The 22944-nt window shown below is 44.8% G+C and overlaps 1 protein-coding gene and 1 long non-coding RNA gene across 11 annotated transcripts; both read left to right on the forward strand.

The window, feature by feature from the left end:
* The first annotated feature begins 607 nt into the window (after positions 1 to 607).
* On the forward strand, positions 608 to 1893 carry LOC123165904 (late embryogenesis abundant protein 31). Its single transcript, XM_044583651.1, has 2 exons — positions 608 to 1364; positions 1463 to 1893. The coding sequence occupies exons 1-2, from the start codon at positions 708 to 710 to the stop codon at positions 1631 to 1633; spliced, it is 828 nt and encodes a 275-aa protein (XP_044439586.1). The 5' UTR covers positions 608 to 707; the 3' UTR covers positions 1634 to 1893.
* Positions 1894 to 14074: 12181 nt separating this feature from the next.
* Positions 14075 to 19357, forward strand: LOC123166585 (uncharacterized). Of its 10 annotated transcripts, XR_006483605.1 has the most exons (8): positions 14075 to 14448; positions 14612 to 14688; positions 14856 to 14907; positions 15322 to 15802; positions 15877 to 16739; positions 17435 to 17530; positions 18560 to 18709; positions 18994 to 19357. It is a non-coding gene; the product is annotated as an uncharacterized lncRNA (long non-coding RNA). The 10 variants fall into 10 exon arrangements; XR_006483606.1 differs by having other exon boundaries at positions 14612 to 15523; positions 15733 to 15802; XR_006483609.1 differs by having other exon boundaries at positions 14612 to 15523; positions 15733 to 15802; positions 15882 to 16739.
* Positions 19358 to 22944: the final 3587 nt, after the last annotated feature.

Raw genomic sequence — 22944 nt, forward strand, 5'->3', positions numbered from 1 at the left:
AGAGAGAGGCAGCTGAGGAGAGCCGCGTTGTTTTACTCGGCATAGGAGAGACTGAGTATAAATTGAGAAATTTGAAGGAAAAAAAGTAGAAATATACTTCGTTAGATCGAATTGGGATCGGTTAGGTGCCGGTTAGTGAAGTAAAACAGCTAAATATACTTCACTAATCGGTTACAGAGGATCGGTTAGAATTTTCCTTACGAAGACGCCTCTTCTTGTGCGTGGGGCCGCGAATCCAGGTTTCGTGCCGACATGCCTGGTGTGGCTGAGGTGCAGAGACTAAATATCGGCGACGAATTGGAAGGCACCAGCGTCCATCGGTCCATGGCGCCAGGGCACACCTCACCCTGTGTACGGACGAAGTTTCTGCTACCCACCCACTCCTCGGATCTGGATGACACTGCATCGGCACGAAGACACCTACACGAAAGATCTATGCTCAATGCATGCACGCGCCACCGCCCTCTACGCTTGCGCCAACGAGACTCTGCCACCTTCGTCCCGAGCAGCACACCGCAACAACCAGCACGGCACGTGTCCTCACGCCCACGCCTTCGTCGGCCACCGCATCGCCCTCATCGAGCGTATATAATGGAAGACAGGCAGTGACGACCATATCTCGGACTAGTACAACTGACAGTGAAGCGATATCAAGTTGCAGAGAAGAAAAGAGAAGGACCGAAGTGAGAGCGGCAGCTTAATTAGCCATGGCTCAAGCACAGGCGACACGAGGCTCAGGCGACCCCATGAAGGCCCAGCAGGAGCAGCCGGAGCCCATCCAGTACGGCCACGTCTTCGCCGTCACGGGCGACCTAGCCGTCCAGGCCATCGCGCCGCGGGACGCGGAGGCCATGCGCACCGCCGAGGAGAGCGTGCAGGGCGTGCAGGTCCCGCAGGCCAGCGGCGGCGGCTTCAGCGCGGCGGTGGCCATGGAGACGGCCGCCACGTACAACCAGGCCGTCGGCGCCGTCCGCCCGGGCCAGGCCAGCGACGCGGCCACCAAGCAGGGCATCACCGTCACCCAGACGGCCGTGCCCGGCGGCCGCATCGTCACCGAGTTCGTGGCCGGCCAGGTGGTGGGGCAGTACTCCGTGGCCGACCAGGCGATGATGCAGCAGCAGCAGGTGGAGGAGGACACGAGCAAGGTGACGATCGGCGAGGCCATGGAGGCAGCGGCCCTGTCCGCGGGCGATCGGCCCCTCGAGGAGGCCGACGCGGCGGCCATCCGCGCCGCGGAGACCCAGGCGCAGGGAGCGGACGAGGTCATGCCCGGCGGCCTCGCCGACCAGGCGTGGGCCGCCGCAAGCGCCAACGCCTGGGCGGAGCGCGACGAGGACAAGATCACGGTCAGCGATGTCCTCTCGGTACGTTCGTTACGCGAGATGCACAGGCTCCCTTCTTTTTTGAGTTATAAATGAACTGGTCGTTTGAACTCGTTGCGCGTGCTCCATCCCGTGTGCAGGACGCGACGACGAAGCTGGCGGATGACAAGCCGGCGGAGAGGGAGGACGCGGCAAGAGTGGTGCAGGCGGAGACGTACAGCGACGCCGGGGCGCGCACCAAGGCCGGCGGGGTGGGCGCCGCGATCACCACGGCGGCGAGGCTTAACCAGGAGGACGACGACGACGCTTGAATTTGCCACGTCTCGTGTGTGTGTACCGTACACTCGGAACAATCGGAACAAGTTCGTGTGCAACCTTGCAGGAGAGCATCCTGTCGAGTGAGGCGAATCAAGGCAGCAGTAGGTTCAGCCAGCCTTGTGTGTAATAAACAAATAACAGTGCTGGCCCGGCTGTGAGTCTGTACATGTTTTTCTTTTCTCTCCGGAGTTGTAGTATGACGTCGTGTGCTTTTTACTCCGTTTCGCTCAAGTTGAAGTCTATTTCCGCTGTTTGTCGAGAAGTGTGAATTTGCGGATTTCGTATTTCGACATGGACACGGTCCGATTGCCGCTTGCGCCAGTGTCTAGGGCACGCAGCGAGCGCCAGCCATCGTGACTCTGGTAGCCTAACATGGCCAGCAAACGTCAGGGGCCGGTTCACAGTCCTGCTCATACATCCATCAAGTCAGCATCGGCAGCATATGACTCGAAATGGACTGCCTCGATGCTAGGCGACTTTCCTGGGGCGCTTTATTTGGGGCGCATTTCAGTTCAGCTACTTGTGAGTTGTGACTCGCAAGGCCAGGGGCTATTGCATCAGACTAGTATTGTGTAGTAAGTAGACTAGTAACATGCACATGTTACTAGGAAATATTACTATCTCTATATGCACATGTTATTAGTCTATATTACTATCATAATGAGGAGTAACATATGAACATTTCATTTATTAGACTATAGACACATCTAGACTATAGACACATCTTGCCTTGATATATATGTGATGTTACTCATACTATTAGTAAATGTTATTATTTTCCTCTCTTTCCTCATTTATTGCTTGCCACATCATCTAGTTTATCTAGATATGTGTAAGGCTGGTCACAATGGGCAAGAATATAAGCTAGTAACTTACACTTCCCTACACTATGTTACTACCTTCATAGTGGGTAGGAACATCTATGTAGTGTTATGCAATGATGTATTTATTAGGGTATAGATTCATTGTTTCTTGGAGTGTGTTATGTTCCAGTAACTTAGCTAGTTACCACAAACACCCCTTTCTTCATTAAATATGTGTCACATAAGCAAAGTTGTATTGGAGTGTGTGATGTTACTCCTAAGTTCCTTCCCATTGTGACCAGCCTAATGTTATTATCTATGTTACTCCATTGTGGGTAGTCTCAATGACAAGTGAAGTTTTTTATTTTTTGCGGGATTAATGGCAAGTGAAGTTGCCCAAATGTTCATTCGCCCAATGCCATCTGGCATATCCTAGACATGTAACCAGCCTGGACGGGGTCACTACTCGGAAAACCGATACAAATAAACCAATACAGACTACTCACTCAGCCTGTCAGCCACATACGGACTAATCACTCATAGATATACCTGGACATCCCTCGGGCCGGGCCAGAGAAAGCCCGACGAAGAAAACCTAGGCCCGGGCCGAGCCCGGCCCAGCCATCAGGCCAAAAATCCAGGCCCAAGCCCGGGCCGTCAACGTAAAAGCCCGCCGGGCCTCTTCAGTAAAATGCAAATATGACGGGTCCAGGCCTGGGCCGACCTGGCCATCGGAGACAAATTTGGCCATAAGGACACCCAACTCCCGCCACGAACACCGTCCATTCCACGGAGACAAATTCGGCCATAAGGACACCCAAGAGACTGAAGACTATCTATCAAGCTGCTGCGGACGCAACACACAATGACAATCAACTCCGGCCACGAACACCGTCAATTCCACGGAGACAAGTCAGACCATATCACCTAAGGACACCCAAGAGACTGAAGACTGTCTATCAAGCGGCTGGGAACGCAACACACAACGACGATCAACTCCCACACTACTACATCCGAAAGAACAGAGCATCTCTGCCGAAGACCACGAACAACGCCAATTCCACGGAGACAAGTCAGGCCATAAGGATACCTGAGAGACTGAAGATTATCTATCGAGCGGCTGCAGACGCATTTCCTGTGCCGCCGCTCTTCTTGCTTTTGCGCAGCTACGGATGCATTTCATGTGGCGCCACTCTCCTTGCTTTTGCTCCCGACAACCTTCTCCACAATCGTCTTGTCAGATCCAGGGTTGGCCTCCTCCAAACGCGCGAGCAAGTTGCGAAGCTGTATCTCAAAGAGAATCTCATCAACCTTCTCTCTCATACACACCACCGCATGAACATCCTCAACCACGGGTAACACCGACAAGATGGACTTAGATGTCCCCAGTTGCTCACATGGCAAAGGCGAATTCAGCGAATCTTGCAGTTGTGCCTCAGAATTAGGTGCCAACACAGCTACCTCGGCAACCTGGTCACCCACAGACATCACCTGCCCCATCTTCTTCGGAAGCACCATTGAAAGAGTTGAATAATAGAAAATGGCTTATGATGATTAACCAAATTAATTTGAAAAAAAATCTTCCTATAACAATAGAAAATGAAAGAGCCAAGGTAATGAGAAAATGACTTGAAACCTCTAACATTCAAAACTGGGCAGCACCGGCGAACAAGAAGGAAGTTCGCTACTTCTTGGGTCTTGCAAATTACTACTTGAATTATGTTCGCAACCCTGGGTTGAACAGCCGCTCCATCTAAAATGGAGGCATCATTCCAAGGTCTGAAGGTGGCTCTCACGACTGCTTCGGTTCTAGCATTACTAGATTTCTTAGAGCAGTTTCTGGTGGAGACTGATGTTAGTGACAAGGGGATTGAAGCAGTTCTTCAACAAGCTGGTCACCCGCTGGTGCTCTTAAGACTGGCTCTCGGACCGTAGAGCCATATTCTTTTGACCCACGAGAAAGAATGCACAATCATTTTGCTCGATGTGGACCATTGGAACTAGTTTCATGGATTAGCTTCACTCTAGGGAGAAGGACAAGCTGACATCGATGTACTTAGGCACTAACAAGGACCGGTCCTTCGAGCTACACAATGGCATAGTCTGCTACAAAAACCGTATTTGACTCGGTCACAACACCATGCTTTGCATGGCAATGCTAGCATTGGTGGCCATTCTAGCTTTCCGGTGGTATGACCGCCACATCAAGGTTGTTTTCGCATGGCGGGGCATCAAATCAAGAGTCAACAAGTATGTGCAAAGTCTCTCCTAAAGTTTGTAGTCATGCCAAGTAGTCGGAGTTGCTGATGTAGGACCAAGCCATAGTTTGCTCGATCTTCACAAATTGGAAGTGGATTTGGAATTCACGAAAAACATGAAGAACACAAGGAGAAACACACCAGATAAACACTAATTGTACAAGATGAAAAAAGTAACCTCAGATCACAAGCCAAGAGATGGATCTCAAGCATTCAATAACAACAAAGGGAAGTATATAAAGGTAGTTCATGTAAATCTCTAGGAGAGATTGGTCTTCAGAGATAGCTAATCTTCCCCAATTCAAAGGATTTGGGGGTCATGATGATCCGCGTGGGTAATCCTTCTCCCATTAGGAGGCCTTACAACCATGGATGGTTCTTCTCCAATTTGGAGGTCTTGTTCGTCTAAGAGGAGATACAAGGAGCAAAGCTCTCTCCAGATCTATTCATATGCTTTGTTAACCCTAAAATGGATGAGGGGGAGATATATATGTATATATATATATATAGGTCCAAGGCAATGAAGGTGTAAGTGAGGGCGAAAGGGTAAAGTTACATTGGCCTTGCCCAAATCCTGCTCGTAGACACACTACCTGCTCGTAGACACACTACCAGACAGTCCGGTCTAGGGGCCGGACGGTCCGGTCAGCGTATCTGGACAGTGTGGTCGCGACAAAGGCTCTGCAGTTGCTCTCTGCATGAACTGAATAGACCAGGAGTGCAGTTTTTGTATCACTTCATCCATTGCTTCGTCTTCTTCCATTGCCTCTTCCACACTTCCCTCTTGGATGGTGTTGTCATCCTCTTGTGCTTGCACTCTCCTCGAGACACGTGAAGCTCCACACAAACCTATACATGCACGAAGGGGCTCAAGTAGTATACCATGCAAGAGAGAACCAATTAGACACGCATAAAGGATAGAATTCACCTTATCATATGTGATGTGCGTGTCCCTTGGCAATGGAGAAGTCCATGATAATGAAAATAGGGCGTCCCGCACCATCTCCTTCCTCTTGGGAAAGATTTTTCCTCGGTTCGGGATCCTCATCACCATGGAAAAAAGTTGGTGTGACCGTTCGGTATCGGACCCTCACTAAGAACCGAAGACATACACATGCACAAAGCAAAGCAAAGAATGTGTGTGCATTGTACACAAATGCATCATCCATCATGATGCATCTCTTCTCTTGCCCATCACCATTAGCTGTAGCGACCCGACCCGAAAATGGTCAAGTCTCTGTGTATCTATACTATTCGAAGGTCATGCTGGCACACACACAATACATTGAACATATAAACCCTCAAGAATTCATAGGCAGGATGAAGGTGGCCACGTTGCCTTTAATACGCCATGAATAGTACTCATGCCACCGCCTGTAAATTCCGTGCCCCACCAGGGGCATTTTAGTCATTTCATGCACAGGCATATAAAACGCAGACTCCCCCGTGGAGAAACCCTAGCCGCTGCCTCCGCCCGCACTCCCGCCCCCACCCACCCACTTGAAGGAAATATGCCCTAGAGGCAATAATAAAGTTGTTATTTATATTTCCTTATATCATGATAAATGTTTATTATTCATGCTAGAATTGTATTAACCGGAAACTTAGTACATGTGTGAATACATAGACAAACAGAGTGTCACTAGTATGCCTCTACTTGACTAGCTCATTGAATCAAAGATGGTTAAGTTTCCTAGCCATAGACATGAGTTGTCATTTGATTAACGGGATCACATCATTAGAGAATGATGTTATTGACTTGACCCATTCCGTTAGCTTAGCACTTGATCGTTTAGTATATTGCTATTGCTTTCTTCATGACTTATACATGTTCCTATGACTATGAGATTATGCAACTCCCGAATACCGGAGGAACACTTTGTGTGCTACCAAACGTCACAATGTAACTGGGTGATTATAAAGGTGCTCTACAGGTGTCTCCGATGGTACTTGTTGAGTTGGCATAGATCAAGATTAGGATTTGTCACTCCGATTGTCGGAGAGGTATCTCTGGGCCCTCTCGGTAATGCACATCACTATAAGCCTTTCAAGCAATGTGACTAATGAGTTAGTTGCGGGATGATGCATTACGGAGCGAGTAAAGAGACTTGCCGGTAACGAGATTGAACTAGGTATTGAGATACCGACGATCGAATCTCGGGCAAGTAACATACCGATGACAAAGGGAACAATGTATGTTGTTATGCGGTTTGACTGATAAAGATCTTCGTAGAATATGTAGGAGCCAATATGAGCATCCAGGTTCCGCTATTGGTTATTGACCAGAGACGTGTCTCGAGTCTACATAGTTCTCGAACCGGTAGGGTCCGCACGCTTAACGTTCGGTGACGATCGTATTATGAGTTTCTGTGTTTTGATGTACCGAAGGTAGTTCGGAGTCCCGGATATGATCACGGACATGACGAGGAGTCTCGAAATGGTCGAGACATAAAGATCGATATATTGGACGACTATATTTGGACATCGGAATGGTTTCGGGTGAGATCGGGCATTTACCGGTGTACCGGGAGGTTACTGGAACCCCCCGGGAGGTATATGGGCCTTATTGGGCCATAGTGGGAGAGAGGAGAAGGGAGCAAAGGAGGGGGTGCCCCCCCAAGCCCAATCCAAATTGGGAGGGGGGCCGGCCCCCCTTTCCATCCTCCTTCCTCCCACTTCCTTCTCTCCTAGTCCAACTAGGGAAGAGGGGGGAATCCTACTCCCGGTGGGAGTAGGACTCCCCTTGGGGTGCGCCTAGGAGGCCGTCACCCTCTCCCTCCTCCACTCCTTTATATACGGGGGAAGGGGCACCCCATAGACACACAAGTTGATCATTGATCTCTTAGCCGTGTGCGGTGCCCCCCTCCAGCATAATCCACCTCGGTCATATCGTCGTAGTGCTTAGGCGAAGGTAGAAATCAAGCTCTTGGCGATGCTGAAATCGGCGATGGTAGAAATCAAGAAAAAGCATCAAGTGTTGATGGTTAACAAGACCACTAGTTTCAAGTAAAAGGGCAAGGGAAAGAAAGGGAACTTCAAGAAGGATGGCAAGCAAGTTGCCACTCCCATGAAGAAGCCCAAAGCTAGACCCAAGCCTGAAACTGAGTGCTTCTACTGCAAAGGAAATGGTCACTGGAAGTGTAACTTCCCTAGATACTTGGCGGATAATAAGGATGGCATAGTGAACAAAGGTATATTGGATATACATGTTATTGATGTGTACTTTACTAGTGTTTATAGCAACCCCTCGGTATTTGATACTGGTTCAGTTGCTAAGAGTAGTAACTCGAAACGGGAGTTGCAAAATAAACAGAGACTAGTTAAGGGCGAGGTGATGATGTGTGTTGGAAGTGATTCCAAGGTTGATAAGATCACCATCGCACACTCTCTTTACCTTCGGGATTAGTGTTGAACCTAAAATAAATGTTATTTGGTGTTTGCGTTGAGCATGAATATGATTGCATCATGTTTATTGCAATACAGTTATTCATTTAAGTCAAAGAATAATTGTTGTTCTATTTACATGAATAAAACCTTCTATGGTCATACACTCAATATAAATGGTTTATTGAATCTCGATCGTAGTGATACACATATTCATAATATTGAAGCCACAAGATGCAAAGTTAATAATGATAGTGCAATTTATTTGTGGCACTGCCGTTTAGGTCATATTGGTGTAAAGCGCATGAAGAAACTCCATGCAGATGGACTTTTGGAATCACTTGATTATGAATCATTTGATGCTTGCGAACCATGCCTCATGGGCAAGATGACTAAGACTCCGTTCTCCGGAACAATGGAGCGAGCCACTGACTTATTGGAAATAATACATACCGATGTATGCGGTCCGATGATGTTGAGGCTCGCGGCGGGTATCGTTATTTTCTGACCTTCACAGATGATTTGCGCAGATATGGGTATATCTACTTGATGAAACATAAAGTCTGAAACGTTTGAAAAGTTCAAGGAATTTTAGAGTGAAGTGGAAAATCATCATAACAAGAAAATAAAGTTTCTACGATCTGATCGTAGAGGTGAATATTTGAGTTATGAGTTTGGTCTTCATTTGAAACAATGCGGAATAGTTTCGCAACCCACGCCACCCGGAACACCACAGCGTAATGGTGTGTCCGAATGTCGTAATTGTACTTTACTAGATATGGTGCAATCTATGATGTCTCTTACCGATTTACCACTATCGTTTTGGGGTTATGCATTAGAGATAGTTGCATTCACGTTAAATAGGGCACCATCTAAATCCGTTGAGATGACACCGTATGAACTATGGTTTGGCAAGAAACCTAAGTTGTCGTTTCTTAAAGTTTGGGGTTGCGATGCTTATGTGAAAAAGTTTCAACCTGATAAGCTCGAACCCAAATCGGAGAGCTGTCGTTTCTTAAAGTTTGGGGCTGCGATGCTTATGTGAAAAAGCTTCAACCTGATAAGCTCGAACCCCAATCGGAGAAATGTGTCTTCATAAGATACCCAAAAGAGACTGTTGGGTACACCTTCTATCACAGATCCAAAGGCAAGATCTTTGTTGCTAAGAATGGATCCTTTCTGGAGAAGGAGTTTCTCTCGAAAGAAGTGAGTGGGAGGAAGGTAGAACTTGATGAGGTAATTGTACCTTCTCCCGAATTGGAAAGTATTTCTTCACTGAAATCAGTTCAAGTGATGCTTACACCAATTAGTGAGGAAGTTAATGATGATGATCATGAAGCTTCGGATCAAGTTACTACCGAACCTCGTAGGTCAACCAGAGTACGTTCCGCACCAGAGTGGTACGGTAATCCTATTCTGGAGTTCATGTTACGTGACCATGACGAACCTACGAACTATGAGGAAGCGATGATGAGCCCAGATTCCGCGAAATGGCTTGAGTCCATGAAATCTGAGATGGGATCCATGTATGAGTACAAAGTATGGACTTTGGTTGATTTGCCCGATGATCGGCAAGCAATAGAGAATAAATGGATCTTCAAGAGGAAGACGGACGCGGATAGTAGTGTTACTATCTACAAAGCTAGACTTGTCGAAAAAGGTTTTTGACAAAGTTCAAGGTGTTGACTACGATGAGATTTTCTCACTCGTAGCGATGCTTAAGTCTGTCCGAATCATGTTAGCAAATTGCCACATTTTATGAAATCTGGCAAATGGATGTCAAAACTACATTCCTTAATGGATTTCTTAAAGAAAAGTTGTATATGATGCATCCAGAAGGTTTTTTCGATCCTAAAAGTGCTAACAAAATGTGCAAGCTCCAGCGATCCATCCATGGACTAGTGCAAAGCATCTCAGAGTTGGAATATACGCTTTGATGAGTTGATCAAAGCATATAGTTTTATACAGACTTGCGATGAAGCCTGTATTTACAAGAAAGTGAGTGGGAGCACTACAACCTTTCTAATAAGTATATGTGAATGACATATTGTTGATCGGAAATGATGTAGAATTTTTTGGAAAGCATAAAAGGAGTGTTTGAAAGGAGTTTTTCAAAGAAAGACCTCGATGAAGCTGCTTACATATTGAGCATCAAGATCTATAGAGATAGATCAAGACGCTTGATAAGTTTTTTTCAATGAGTACATACCTTGACAAATTTTTGAAGTAGTTCAAAATGGAACAGTCAAAGAAGGAGTTATTGCCTGTGTTGCAAGGTGTGAAATTGAGTAAGACTCAAAGCCTGACCACGACAAAAGATAGAAAGAGAATGAAAGTCATTCCCTATGCCTCAGCCATAGGTTCTATAAAGTATGCCATGCTGTGTACCAGATCTATTGTATACCCTACACTGAATACAATAGTGATCTAGGAGTAGATCACTGGACACCGGTCAAAATTATCCTTAGTGGAATAAGGATGTGTTTCTAGATTATGGAGGTGACAAAAGGTTCATCGTCAAGGGTTACGTCGATGCAAGTTTTGACACTGATCCAGATGACTCTAAGTCTCAATCGGGATACATATTGAAAGTGGGAGCAATTAGCTAGAGTAGCTCCGTGCAGAGCATTGTTGACATAGAAATTTGCAAAATACATACGGATCTGAATATGGCAGACCCGTTGACTAAACTTCTCTCACAAGCAAAACATGATCACACATTAGTACTCTTTGGGTGTTAATCACATGGCGATGTGAACTAAGATTACTGACTCTAGTAAACCCTTTGGGTGTTGGTCACATGGCGATGTGAACTATGGGTGTTAATCACATGGTGATGTGAACTATTGGTGTTAAATCACATGGCAATGTGAACTAGATTATTGACTCTAGTGCAAGTGGGAGACTGAAGGAAATATGCCCTAGAGGCAATAATAAAGTTGTTATTTATATTTCCTTATATCATGATAAATGTTTATTATTCATGCTAGAATTGTATTAACCGGAAACTTAGTACATGTGTGAATACATAGACAAACAGAGTGTCACTAGTATGCCTCGATGGTTAAATTTCCTAGCCATAGACATTAGTTGTCATTTGATTAACGAGATCACATCATTAGAGAATGATGTGATTGAATTGACCCATTCCGTTAGCTTAGCACTTGATCGTTTAGTATATTGCTATTGCTTTCTTCATAATTTATACATGTTCCTATGACTATGAGATTATGCAACTCCCGAATACCGGAGGAACACTTTTTGTGCTACCAAACGTCACAACGTAACTGGGTGATTATAAAGGTGCTCTACAGGTGTCTCCGATGGTACTTGTTGAGTTGGCATAGATCAAGATTAGGATTTGTCACTTCGATTGTCGGAGAGATATCTCTGGGCCCTCTTGGTAATGCACATCACTATAAGCCTTGCAAGCAATGTGACTAATGAGTTAGTTGCGGGATGATGCATTACAGAACGAGTAAAGGGACTTGCCGGTAACGAGATTGAACTAGGTATTGGGATACCGACGATCGAATCTCGGGCAAGTAACATACTGATGACAAAGGGAACAACGTATGTTGTTATGCGGTTTGACCGATAAAGTTCTTCGTAGAATATGTAGGAGCCAATATGAGCATCCAGGTTCCTCTATTGGTTATTGACCGGAGACGTGTCTCGGTCATGTCTACATAGTTCTCGAACCGGTAGGGTCCGCACGCTTAACGTTCGGTGACGATCGTATTATGAGTTTATGTGTTTTGATGTACCGAAGGTAGTTCAGAGTCCCGGATATGATCACGGACATGACGAGGAGTCTCGAAATGGTCGAGACATAAAGATCGATATATTGGACGACTATATTTGGACATCGGAATGGTTCCGGGTGAGATCGGGCATTTACCGGTGTACCGGGAGGTTATCGGAACCCCCCGGGAGGTATATGGGCCTTATTGGGCCATAGTGGGAGAGAGGAGAAGGGAGCAAAGGAGAGCCCCCCCAAGCCCAATCCGAATTGGGAGGGGGCCGGCCCCCCCTTTCCTTCCTCCTTCCTCTGCCTTCCTTCTCTCCTAGTCCAACTAGGGAAGGGGGGAATCCTACTCCCGGTGGGAGTAGGACTCCCCTTGGGGTGCGCCTAGGAGGCCGGCACCCTCCCCCTCCTCCACTCCTTTATATACGGGGGAAGGGGGCACCCCATAGACACACAAATTGATCATTGATCTCTTAGCCGTGTGCGGTGCCCCCCTCCACCATAATCCACCTCGGTCATATCGTCGTAGTGCTTAGGCGAAGCCCTGCGCCGGTTGCTTCATCATCACCGTCATCACGCCGTCGTGCTGATGAAGCTCTCCCTCGGCACTCTACTGGATCGTGAGTTCGTGGGACGTCACCGAGCTGAACGTGTGCAGATCGCGGAGGTGTCGTACGTTCGGTACTAGGATCGGTCGATCGTGAAGACGTACGACTACATCAACCGCGTTGTCATAACGCTTCCGCTGTCGGTCTACGAGGGTACATGGACAACACTCTCCCCTCTCGTTGCTATGCATCACCATGATCTTGCGTGTGCGTAGGAATTTTTTTTTAAATTACTACGTTCCCCTACACCACTCTGCTCTCTTCCCCGATCCCCTCCCACGAACCCTAGCCTCCTGGTACCGCCACCCCTTCCTTCCCCTGTCCCCCCTCCCCCTCCCCCCGCGCCGCGAGCCCCTCCCTCCTCTTCATGCCGCCGGCCGTCGCGGCAACGCAGAGTGACCCAGATGCAGCCGCCCTGTGGTCGGCCTCGACGAGCACGGCCTCGATCCGGCATCAGCAGGAAGACCTCGAGCCGAGGAGCGCGGCCTCGATCGAGACTCGGCAGCTGGGGCGGCGACGGAGGAGGGGAAAGGAGGGGAGCAACAGCCAGGTGTCCAGGAGGAACTCGCCTACCGGCTTTGAGAAGAAGAGATGACAGGTGGAGGTGGGAACATTGCGCTAGGAGGATGAGGCGTGGGCTTGTTCAACTTAATTAATGCGCCTTTTAGCCGTGACTTTTGCCCAAACTTTTGAAAGGAGCGAGCTGATCTCTCTATTAGGTAATGGTGTTCTCTATTGCAATTTGTCAGCTATACTACATGCTGCCCCTGTTTCTTTGCTCTGGTAAAATGGGTGCTTACTTTCAATCTTATTGCATCAATAGACCTGCGGGCGTATAGTATTTCTGTAATCTATGTGCCTTACCGGTTTTGTGATTTCAGTTCAGGTGGATGAGCTGTGTCCCGTGTTCTAACGAGTTCATCTATGAGGGCGTTGTTCCTTTGTTCTCCCGATGAAGTTTTGCTCACTTCCTTCTACATAGATGCTCCATTATTTCTTTTCCTACGTAGTTCTGTTTTGTGGAATGCCAAACGCTAAATTCTGTAATGGTACTTTCTGTCCTATGCTTACAGTCAAGCATTGTGTTAGATTTTTCCTCTGGTTTTCTAAACATGAAGTGTACAGATCTGAGGATGAAGAGAATAAGAATTTAGCTAAAGAGGTGAAGAAGATCAAGGTGGTTTTACTCCCTCTTTTGAACATTTGTTCTTTCATTTTGATGCTATAATTTGTTTCACTTAAATAGTACAGACGTTTGCACTTATAAGATCTTTGCTACTAGGTACAAAGGTTATAGTTATTGAAATTAGGTAAAAGAGAGTTGTAGGTTCGATTTTCAATTACGGTAGTTGATGTCAAGAAGTCATAGGCAGGATGAAGGTGGCCATGTCGCCTTTCATTCGCCATGAACAGTAATCGTGCCACCGCCTGTAAATCCCGTGCCCCGCCAGGGGCATTTTAGTCATTTCATGCGCAGGCATATAAAACGCAGCCTCTCCCGCGGAGAAACCCGCCGCTTCCTCCGCCCGCACTCGCGCCCCCACCCACCCACTCTGCTCTCTTCCCGAATCCCCTCCCACGAACCCTAGCCTCCTGGTGCCGCCACCCCTTCCTTCCCCCCCCCCCCCGCGTCGTGAGCCGCTCCCTCCTCTTCGTGCCGCCGGCCATCGCGGCGACGTAGAGTGGCCCAGATGTGGCCACCCCGTGGTCGGCCTCGACGAGCACGGCCTCGATCCGGCCTCAGTAGGAAAACCTTGAGCCGAGGAGCGCGGCCTCGATCGGGACTCGGCAGCTCGGGCAGCGATGGAGGAGGGGAAAGGAGGGGAGCAGCGGCCAGGTGTCCAGGAGGAACTCGCCTGCCGACTTTGAGAAGAAGAGATGACAGGTGGAGGTGGGAAAAATTGCGCTAGGAGGATGAGGCGTGGGCATGTTCAACTTAATTAATGCGCCTTTTAGCCGTGACTTTTGCCCAAACTTTTGAAAGGAGCGAGCTGATCTCTCTATCAGGTAATGGTGTTCTCTATTGCAGTTTGTCAGCTATACTACATGCTGCCCCTATTTCTTTTCTCTACTAAAAATGGGTGCTTACTTTCAATCTTATTGCATCAATAGACCTGCGGGCGTATAATATTTTTGTAATCTATGTGCCTTACCGGTTTTGTGATTTCAGTTCAGGTGGATGAGCCGTGTCCCGTGTTCTAACGAGTTCATCTATGAGGGCGTTGTTCCTTTGTTCTCCCGCTGAAGGTTTGCTCACTTCCTTCTACATAGATGCTCCATTATTTCTTTTCTTACGTAGTTCTGTTTTGTGGAATGGCAAACGCTAAATTCTGCAATGGTACTTTCTGTCCTATGCTTATGGTCAAGCATTGTGTTAGATTTTTCCTCTGGTTTTCTAAACATGAAGTGTACAGATCTGAGGATGAAGAGAATAAGAATTTAGCTAAAGAGGTGAAGAAGATCAAGGTGGTTTTACTCCCTCTTTTGAACATTTGTTCTTGCATTTTGATGCTATAATTTGTTTCGCTTAAATAGTTACAGATGTTTGCACTTATAAGATCTTTGCTACTAGGTACAAAGGTTATAGTTATTGAAATTAGGTAAAAGAGAGTTGTAGGTTCGATTTTCAATTACGGTAGTTGATGTGTTATGTTTGCTGCAATGTGTCACATGTGTTTGAGAGAGAGAGGGATGGAAAAGAGGTGACTGTAACAGGTGGAGAAGAAAGTTATTTGTTGATTCTCCAATCTGATAGAAATAGTCTCACGAATGTTTATTTACTTAGTGACCACACATTGATATCTTCTTATGTTGGTATGTTTGTATTCAGAAATTGAATTTACTTCTTTTTGCTTTTGTGTACCCATTGGAATCGAGAAGTTGGCATGATGGACATGTCGGTAGACATGCTAAACAAGTGGCTGGAGTCGGACAGTGCTACTAACGACGGCCTTGAGATGCACTTTGTCGTTGGATATGAGGAGTATTATATTCTTACTGAAGAGAAGTCAATACCAGCCATGTTATACTTTCAGTGTGTTTGTTGGTTCCATTTACATACTTTCTCCAGCTCCCTTGAAATGTAATGTATTTGCTGCCCCCCCCCCACACACACTTTATGTACACTAAGAGATAAACTGCCATTTTGTAGTATGCTTATGCTTGAGGGAGTCGATATATATTATGTTTGAGCTGCTAATTTTCAATTTTATAAGTATAAGAGAGTAACATACAAGGTAAATGACCTTGCATTGTCTACTACTCTATTGATGTGGCTCTTGGTTTCTGAAGCTCCCGGGATTTAATAATGAGTTGTCTTGGGCTTCATTGGACAAATGATCTACCTGGAGCAATGATACAAGTAAGTCTTTTATTTTAAACACTGAAAGATTAGGTTATCAAGTGCTAAAACATCTGAACTATGGTAATTGGCAGTCTAGGTTGGTATTGAAGCCTGATGGCGTTTTTCTTGCAACAAATCTTGGCGGGGAGACTCTGAAGTGATTATGTCAAATTTACCATTTATCGAAATTTCCCAGTTTCTTGTTTGACTTGCCTTTTCTTGGATGCGATGATAAGGGAACTAAGAATTGCGTGCACTATTGCTCAAATGGAACATGAGAGAGGCATCAGTCCTCAAATGTCTCCTTTAGCACAAGTTTGATTCCTTTATAATCCACGATTTTACCCTTAAAGGAGTCGATGTAGATTGATATACAGTCAAGTACAATAGTGGCGTGTATCAATAAACTTGAATTTTCCTGGGTTTGAACTAATAAATCTAGACTATGGAGGTAATGTGCTTTGCTTATAGATCGTATATGCTGCTCTTAATTAATTATACTTTCTATGCGATCATACAATTGCATTCATTTTTTAATGTTCACTGGTGATGGAAAATGGCCAGTTGATATCAAGCTAAGAGGAAGAAAAATAAGAGGCAACTGAACATGCTACCCTTGACAGGAATAATTTTAAGGCCTAAGTACGAAACTGGATTAGGTTGACTAGCTTAGTTCATGTCAAGTGTTATTGCTGATTATTACATATCACAGGAACCAAATACAAATTTCTTCTCTTGGAAATTTATATCTAGGTCTTGTGTGGTGTGCGCCATACTTTCCGGTGAAATGTACAGGCATGATCTTTTTTCCTCTTACAGGCGGGGGCGCCCAGCGGAGAGCATAAATCAGCTTTTTGCTTGATCCCCTGCTCCATCATGGTGGAGTCTTCGAGCAGCTGCCTGATTCTGATGATGTGCTACTGGCGGAGTTGCCGCATGAGATTGAAAAGTACAGGTAGCAAGCAGATTAGAATGGATGCATATGAGCAAAGGTTGATTTGTTTGGTAGAGGGCTGCATAGGTGGTAGCGACTTGGTCGATCAGAGGAACCAATTAGTACTGCAGAATAGACAGAGGATGGATTTCTAAGGAAGTAAGGGAATCATCCATGTTAAATAACATCATATGATTTTGTTTGGGTGCCATTAAGGAGAGCGACAACTGAACTGCAGATTAAATAAGGATGCAATAATCAATAGCTAAGCTCCATGTAGGCATATTCAGTTGTAGATTGTGTCGATCGAGTTGTTCCCTGCCAAGGGCTGCGGAAAAGGAGGTACTGCCATTGTGCCTTGTAGGTGTTTGAGATTGTGTCATACTGGGAACATCATAAGTTCGGCAGAGTAGAAGCCTGAACAAAACATGTTAGTTCATTGATGGCCATTGACATAAGCCATCGGAACAAACGGCTGCTGCACTATAGCGGCAAGTAGTTGAGGTCATGATGTTTTTCTCTAGAGACCGTCAGTAGAGGCCGTGTTGATTCATCTTTTTGGTTGAGTTCAATTTGAGGCTAGGGAAAACGGGGTCTTATATACAGATAATGAGATAAATGTGTAGTTGTCACTTCAATTTAATTTTGTCAAATATATATAAGCAGGTCTCTACCTTAATTATATTTCTCAGTCTGTGTTTGGACTTGCACTGTAGGTGGTTGCGTATCTCAGGATTTGCGTGTCAGACTATGACATCCTTGCCGTCGAAGGCGGAATCATCTTTCCAGGATAGGGCTAGTCGACGTATAAAGTAATTTGTGCCATCATCTTTGCCATCCATTTATCTTTGTTAAGGAATGTGAGATGTTACTACTTACTAATTCTGTATGTTGTTTAGTATTTGCAGAAGCATTCTCAACTTTTCTTATCTGTACTTTGTTTGGGCAGTATTTACCCTGTCCTGAGAATAGCAGAGATAGGCATGCCTATTTCTACAGGAAAATCAGCTTAACATTCATATCTCAACTCCCTACACACTCTGACCAGACATAAAATTAAGCTTAGGTTAGCAAACCAAAAAAGGGCATATATGGTTACCGTGTAGAGCATGTGAGTAAATGCACATTGTTCAGTTCATATTCGATTCCACTAGTTGCATGGTGCATGTTTTTTGTTGTTAGTTTCTTTGTATGCTAGCAGAGTTCGAGTTCAATAGTTCTTCATATTACGTATTTGTTATTCACCCTGGTACTGAATTTCTTAAAATACATTGGTTCTAGTCTTGACTATGAGCTGTTTTGCCATGCTTATATCAGAGCTCAAAAGTAGATGTCATCAGCAAGTAGGCTATACCTGTCAGTCTGATTTAGCATGTTAGAATTGCTCACAACATTTCTTTCGGCATGTCAATGAAATGGCCCCTCCCGTTTTGATGTTTATTATGTTTATTGAAGTCCTCACCATCTTTATATTCATTACATATTCTCACTAGCTTATTTCTTAATACCTAAAGTGAATACCAGGAGCTCATTCTTACCTCTCCAACTTATTCTTATTTGAGTATTAAGGGCACCTACATTTCTTTGGTTCTGTATGACTGATCAAATTAACACACACCTCAATCATAGTAAAATCTGAAAGGAGATGTAAAAGAATCAAAGAAAAGTAGAGATGCACAATATTTTTTGCTTTTGAGGGATTGTTCTTGGGTTTAGCTTTTGCTGGCATGTTATTATTACAGAGTTACCCTATCTCTTTGAATCGTCATATGTACTCCAGACTCTTATAGATTATGCAACTAACTAATGGTTGGAACTTTAATACTTAGCTTTATTTACAGGTAGCACAACCTCATGTTAGGTGCCATTTTATTGCTACAGATATGGTGTTGTTTTGATTGTATATGTGATGATTTTATCCATGTGTATGTATGTGGTCTTCAAAGTTGTTGAAAGATTGAAAGCGCAAGCAAGCTCATCAAATTCCTTCGGTAAGTCATATATTCTTCTGTCTCTTTCCTATGTTTTAGAGGTTTATAGTAAGAAGATATGAGGTAGAATATTTCCTTTTCAGTATATCTGAAATTATATGGGAGAGATTACTAGCTCACACATATAGTTCGGTTATTAAGTTTCTAAACAAGTTCAGCCCTAGAGCACATATTTTTGCATCCATTGCTTATTTAATCCATTGGTATCTATTTTCTCCGGTTCATATAGTATGTTTACATTTGACTTGGAATTGTCTGTACTTTTGTTCTGCTTTTGTTTCAAGGTACTTCCAAAGAAATCAATATCCATCTGTCTATGGAAAACTTGAAGAAGGCTCGACTGGCACATGAAGCTCTTAAATACTTGAGAGCCTTTTACAACAAGGTCCTACAGGACTACACCTATGATAGGTTGTAGTTGGTTGAACAAGGTCCTATAAGACTACATACATATATTACACCGGTTGTCCCAGCTCATAGTTGGTTGTCATCAGTCCGGTTGGTTGAACAAGGTCCTATAAGACTACATACATATATGGCTACAGATATGGTGTTGCCATTTTATTGCTACAGATATGGTGTTGTCCTGATTGTATACATACATATAATTCTGTAGTTTGTTCACGCCCGAATAATATTAATGTACACTCTTTCAATACATGGCTTGCTCTCGGCCTTTGCGCCATTGGCGCAACTGGTCATCTAGTTGATAAAAATATCAAAGTTCAATCACACCTGATTTATTACACGATTCTCATATAGAGTCTTTATTGCATCAGAATAAATTTGGTCGAAGGCCAATTCATGAGAAAAACTAAATGCGGAAGCGTAGATGATACGCGAGTCCATCAGACTCCAAAGGGCAATCACCGAACATGGATCGTAGCCTCACTCCTGGTCAGAAAAATCCTCTACAACATAAGACGTTGCAGCCGTGTAGGTCGGCATTATGGAATATGTCGGCAAGTCATAGAAAGAGAACAATAGTAGAATACCAACACTATATGTAGTTTGGCTGTGGGGCTCTAAGTTTAAGTTTTTGCGAAAAGCAATATTTTCCTACAACAAAAGGACTTGCTTGCAATTACTAAAAAATATTTGTTGTCATTGAGATGGTTCCGCCAACCAGTGTCTCATACCCGAAATCATTAATAACCCATCAATTAATTAATTATGTTTGGTGTTGAGAGTTCTGAATAAAACCAATTCCAGAGGCTCAGTTGTACGTAACCGGGGACACGGCTAATCGATTAGATTTTTTCCACTCTGCAGAATCTTGTGCACTTTACCCGCATGAATTGTTCCCTCCTTTATGTCCTCGCACTGCCTGGTGCTTGAAAACAGAACGAACGAAACAAGATCTTCCGTAGAGTTCCTCTGGGACACTGCCGGTACTGATCCATTTCCTACCGTTCTTCTACATCTGCTGGCACCATCCTTCCAGAGTCTCGTCTAGGGTCGGCCCAGCCAGAGCCCATAGTGACTTGCGGCTGCACAGGTAGCTTCCAGTCAAGGTGTATCCATCCGTCTATTCGTGGTTGGGTGAAGCTTTCTGCAAGATGTCATGGCGCTTCTCCATGCATCCCTGGGTCAACCACTAGGTACTCTAGGGTGCCTGTCCATCCGTCCTCCACCCAGTAGTGAATTTGAAGTCCGTCTTGAGCATATTGAAGTCTTGAGGTTGTCATCATCTTTGACTCTCACATCTACCATGTGAATCACTCAACCGGCCCCGTCTACGAAGCATAGCAATTAACTACAACATCCCGGGCATAGGTACCATGGGGAATTGGTTCAACCTACCACATGATACTACTCAAGAACATAACTTAAATTCTCCTACTGCATGCATGGTGGGGAGGATATCAACCGATGCAATAAAACATAGGTAATAAAAATTCATGATCAAAGACTTGCCTTGCTGACGATCTTCGAACGCTAACGACTCGTAGTAGCAAGCCTCGCACTCCGGGTACTCTATCAAAACAACAATACACAAATAAGCACACCATCATACAAATAACATTACAACAAGTAAAACTAATTACAACGCAATCATTGAAACACACAAAGAAAACCAACAATAAAACCAAAGAAGTCATGAAAATCAATGCAAAGTTTTTACTACAAGTAAAAGAAGCTATAAAATAGTTTTCTACTACTAAAATTTGTTTAACAGAACAAGAATAAGGTTTTTATTAAATAACAGAAAGGAAAACTCAAAGAAAATTTTATGCAAAAAGAGAATCGTTTTAAAACCTTTTATGAAACTCCTAATAAGCCGTAAACTAAAAAATCGATCTAATAAAATAAATCTAGCCGTCGGGGATCTAATCTAGGCCATCTACGAAGGATCGAACAGAGGTGGGCGGCGGCCATTATAGCTCTGGTAGCGGCGAACAAAAGACGACGGCGGCGGCTCGGGCGTGGAGGTGGCGGCGGCTCCGGCGGTCGGGGAAGATGGAGGAATGGCCGGGGCGATGAGGCGGAGTCGGTGGGGACGACAGAGACGATGAGGGCAAGGCGGCGGAGCTCGGTGCGCCGGCGGAGCGTGCGGGGTGAGAGCGGCCTCTGGAAACGACGAAGGAGGAAAAACCATGTCAAAAAAACGTGGGGGCAGGCTAGGTCATTGGCCGAAGGTTTAGAGTCGTAGAGAGCTCACCGACGTCGGTAATGGCGGTGAACGGCGGCGGCTGGAGCGAGATTGGAATGACAAGAGCGATCGAGGTGGTGCGTCTTTGTACGTGGGGTTTAAAGGGAACTCGGGCTAGGGTTTAGCGATTGACGCGAACGCGGCCGGCGTCGGGCAGAGCGGGATACGCGGCGTTGGGGTTTCGGGAGGAAGGTGATTTGCGCGGGCCCCACTTGTCCGTGGTTGTGGGAAGGGGAAGCGGGGACGGGCGGCCGACCCATAGCGGTCTCGGGTGCGGGCGATGGCGGGGCAAACCGACTCGGGTGGCTGGCTGCTGGGCCCGCTGGCCTGGCGCTTTTTTTTAATTTGAAAGAGAGAAAAATAAAATAAATACATAAATTAAAAATAAGTTTATATAGGACATATATATATATATGAGAAAGATCAGAAAAATAAACCCTAAAAGATGAACTATTTTTTAGAGGCAAAATAAAAACTTAATGATTTTTTTTTGAAAATTCCAAATAAAACCAAATTGAAGTCAATTACTTTTGGCATTATTTTCGTCTGACTTTTTTGGAGTGCCATGTTAGCTCCTCTCATGCTTTTTGAACAAAGTATTTGTCACGAAATTGTGGAATGGAAATTCAGATGCCAAATTGAATTGAACTCAAAATTCAAATATGAAACCAAAGTGCCTCTGAATTTTCAAAGTCCACCACAATAAAAAAAATGCAATAAATTCTTAGCTAAAATTGTATAACATTCCAAATTGAAAATTTTAGATGTTAGCACAAAATATGATCAATGAATATATGATGTATGCATAGCATATGTCATGACAAGTATGTGCATCATGCATATTGTGCAAAGAAGTAAAGCAAGCATGCTTCACATGTAACATGTCAAAGTGTCCAATCATATGTGAGAAAACTATGGGGCATTCATGTTGAAGAATAAAAGCATTGTTGCACTCGATACAAAGCAAGTAGAGATCATCTAACATGAGAGGGGAACATATGGAGTAATTTGATAACATGCAAGAAAAAACATGTGAAGAGCATGGAAATGGTTGCCATCAACGCAATGGAAAGAGAAAGTAGTCATCATGGGAGATGCAACGCACAAAGTATTCATATCAATCGTGTCATGTCAAGAAATGGTACGCATAAGCAATGCACAATCTTCAAAGCAAAGCATGGCAGAATCATCATAATTACATTGGCAAGCAGAAGTCCTACATAAATAAGAATTGGTCAAAATGAGTCTCCCAACACAAGCATCATCAATAGCATGGATCACATAATACGAGTCAGATTCACCATAGAGTCGCAAGAGTAAAGATCCTTAAAAATGAGTTTGTGATACCTTTAGTTTCCTCCAACTCTGTAAGGCTTGTGAAACCATTGGTGAACGAGGAAATGAATGAAGCTCTATGCAAACATTTCTCTGAACAGGAAATTAGCGATGCTCTCTTCCAAATTGGGCCGTCGAAGGCCCCGGGGCCAGATGGGCTTCCAGTTGGATTTTTCAGAAGAACTCGGGTTTGCTCAAGGATGATATTAGTCGTGTTGTCCAGCAATTCTTTATTTCTGGAAATATG

This window comes from Triticum aestivum, chromosome 7D, assembly GCF_018294505.1.
Source record: "Triticum aestivum cultivar Chinese Spring chromosome 7D, IWGSC CS RefSeq v2.1, whole genome shotgun sequence".
Taxonomy (NCBI): Eukaryota; Viridiplantae; Streptophyta; class Magnoliopsida; order Poales; family Poaceae; genus Triticum; species Triticum aestivum.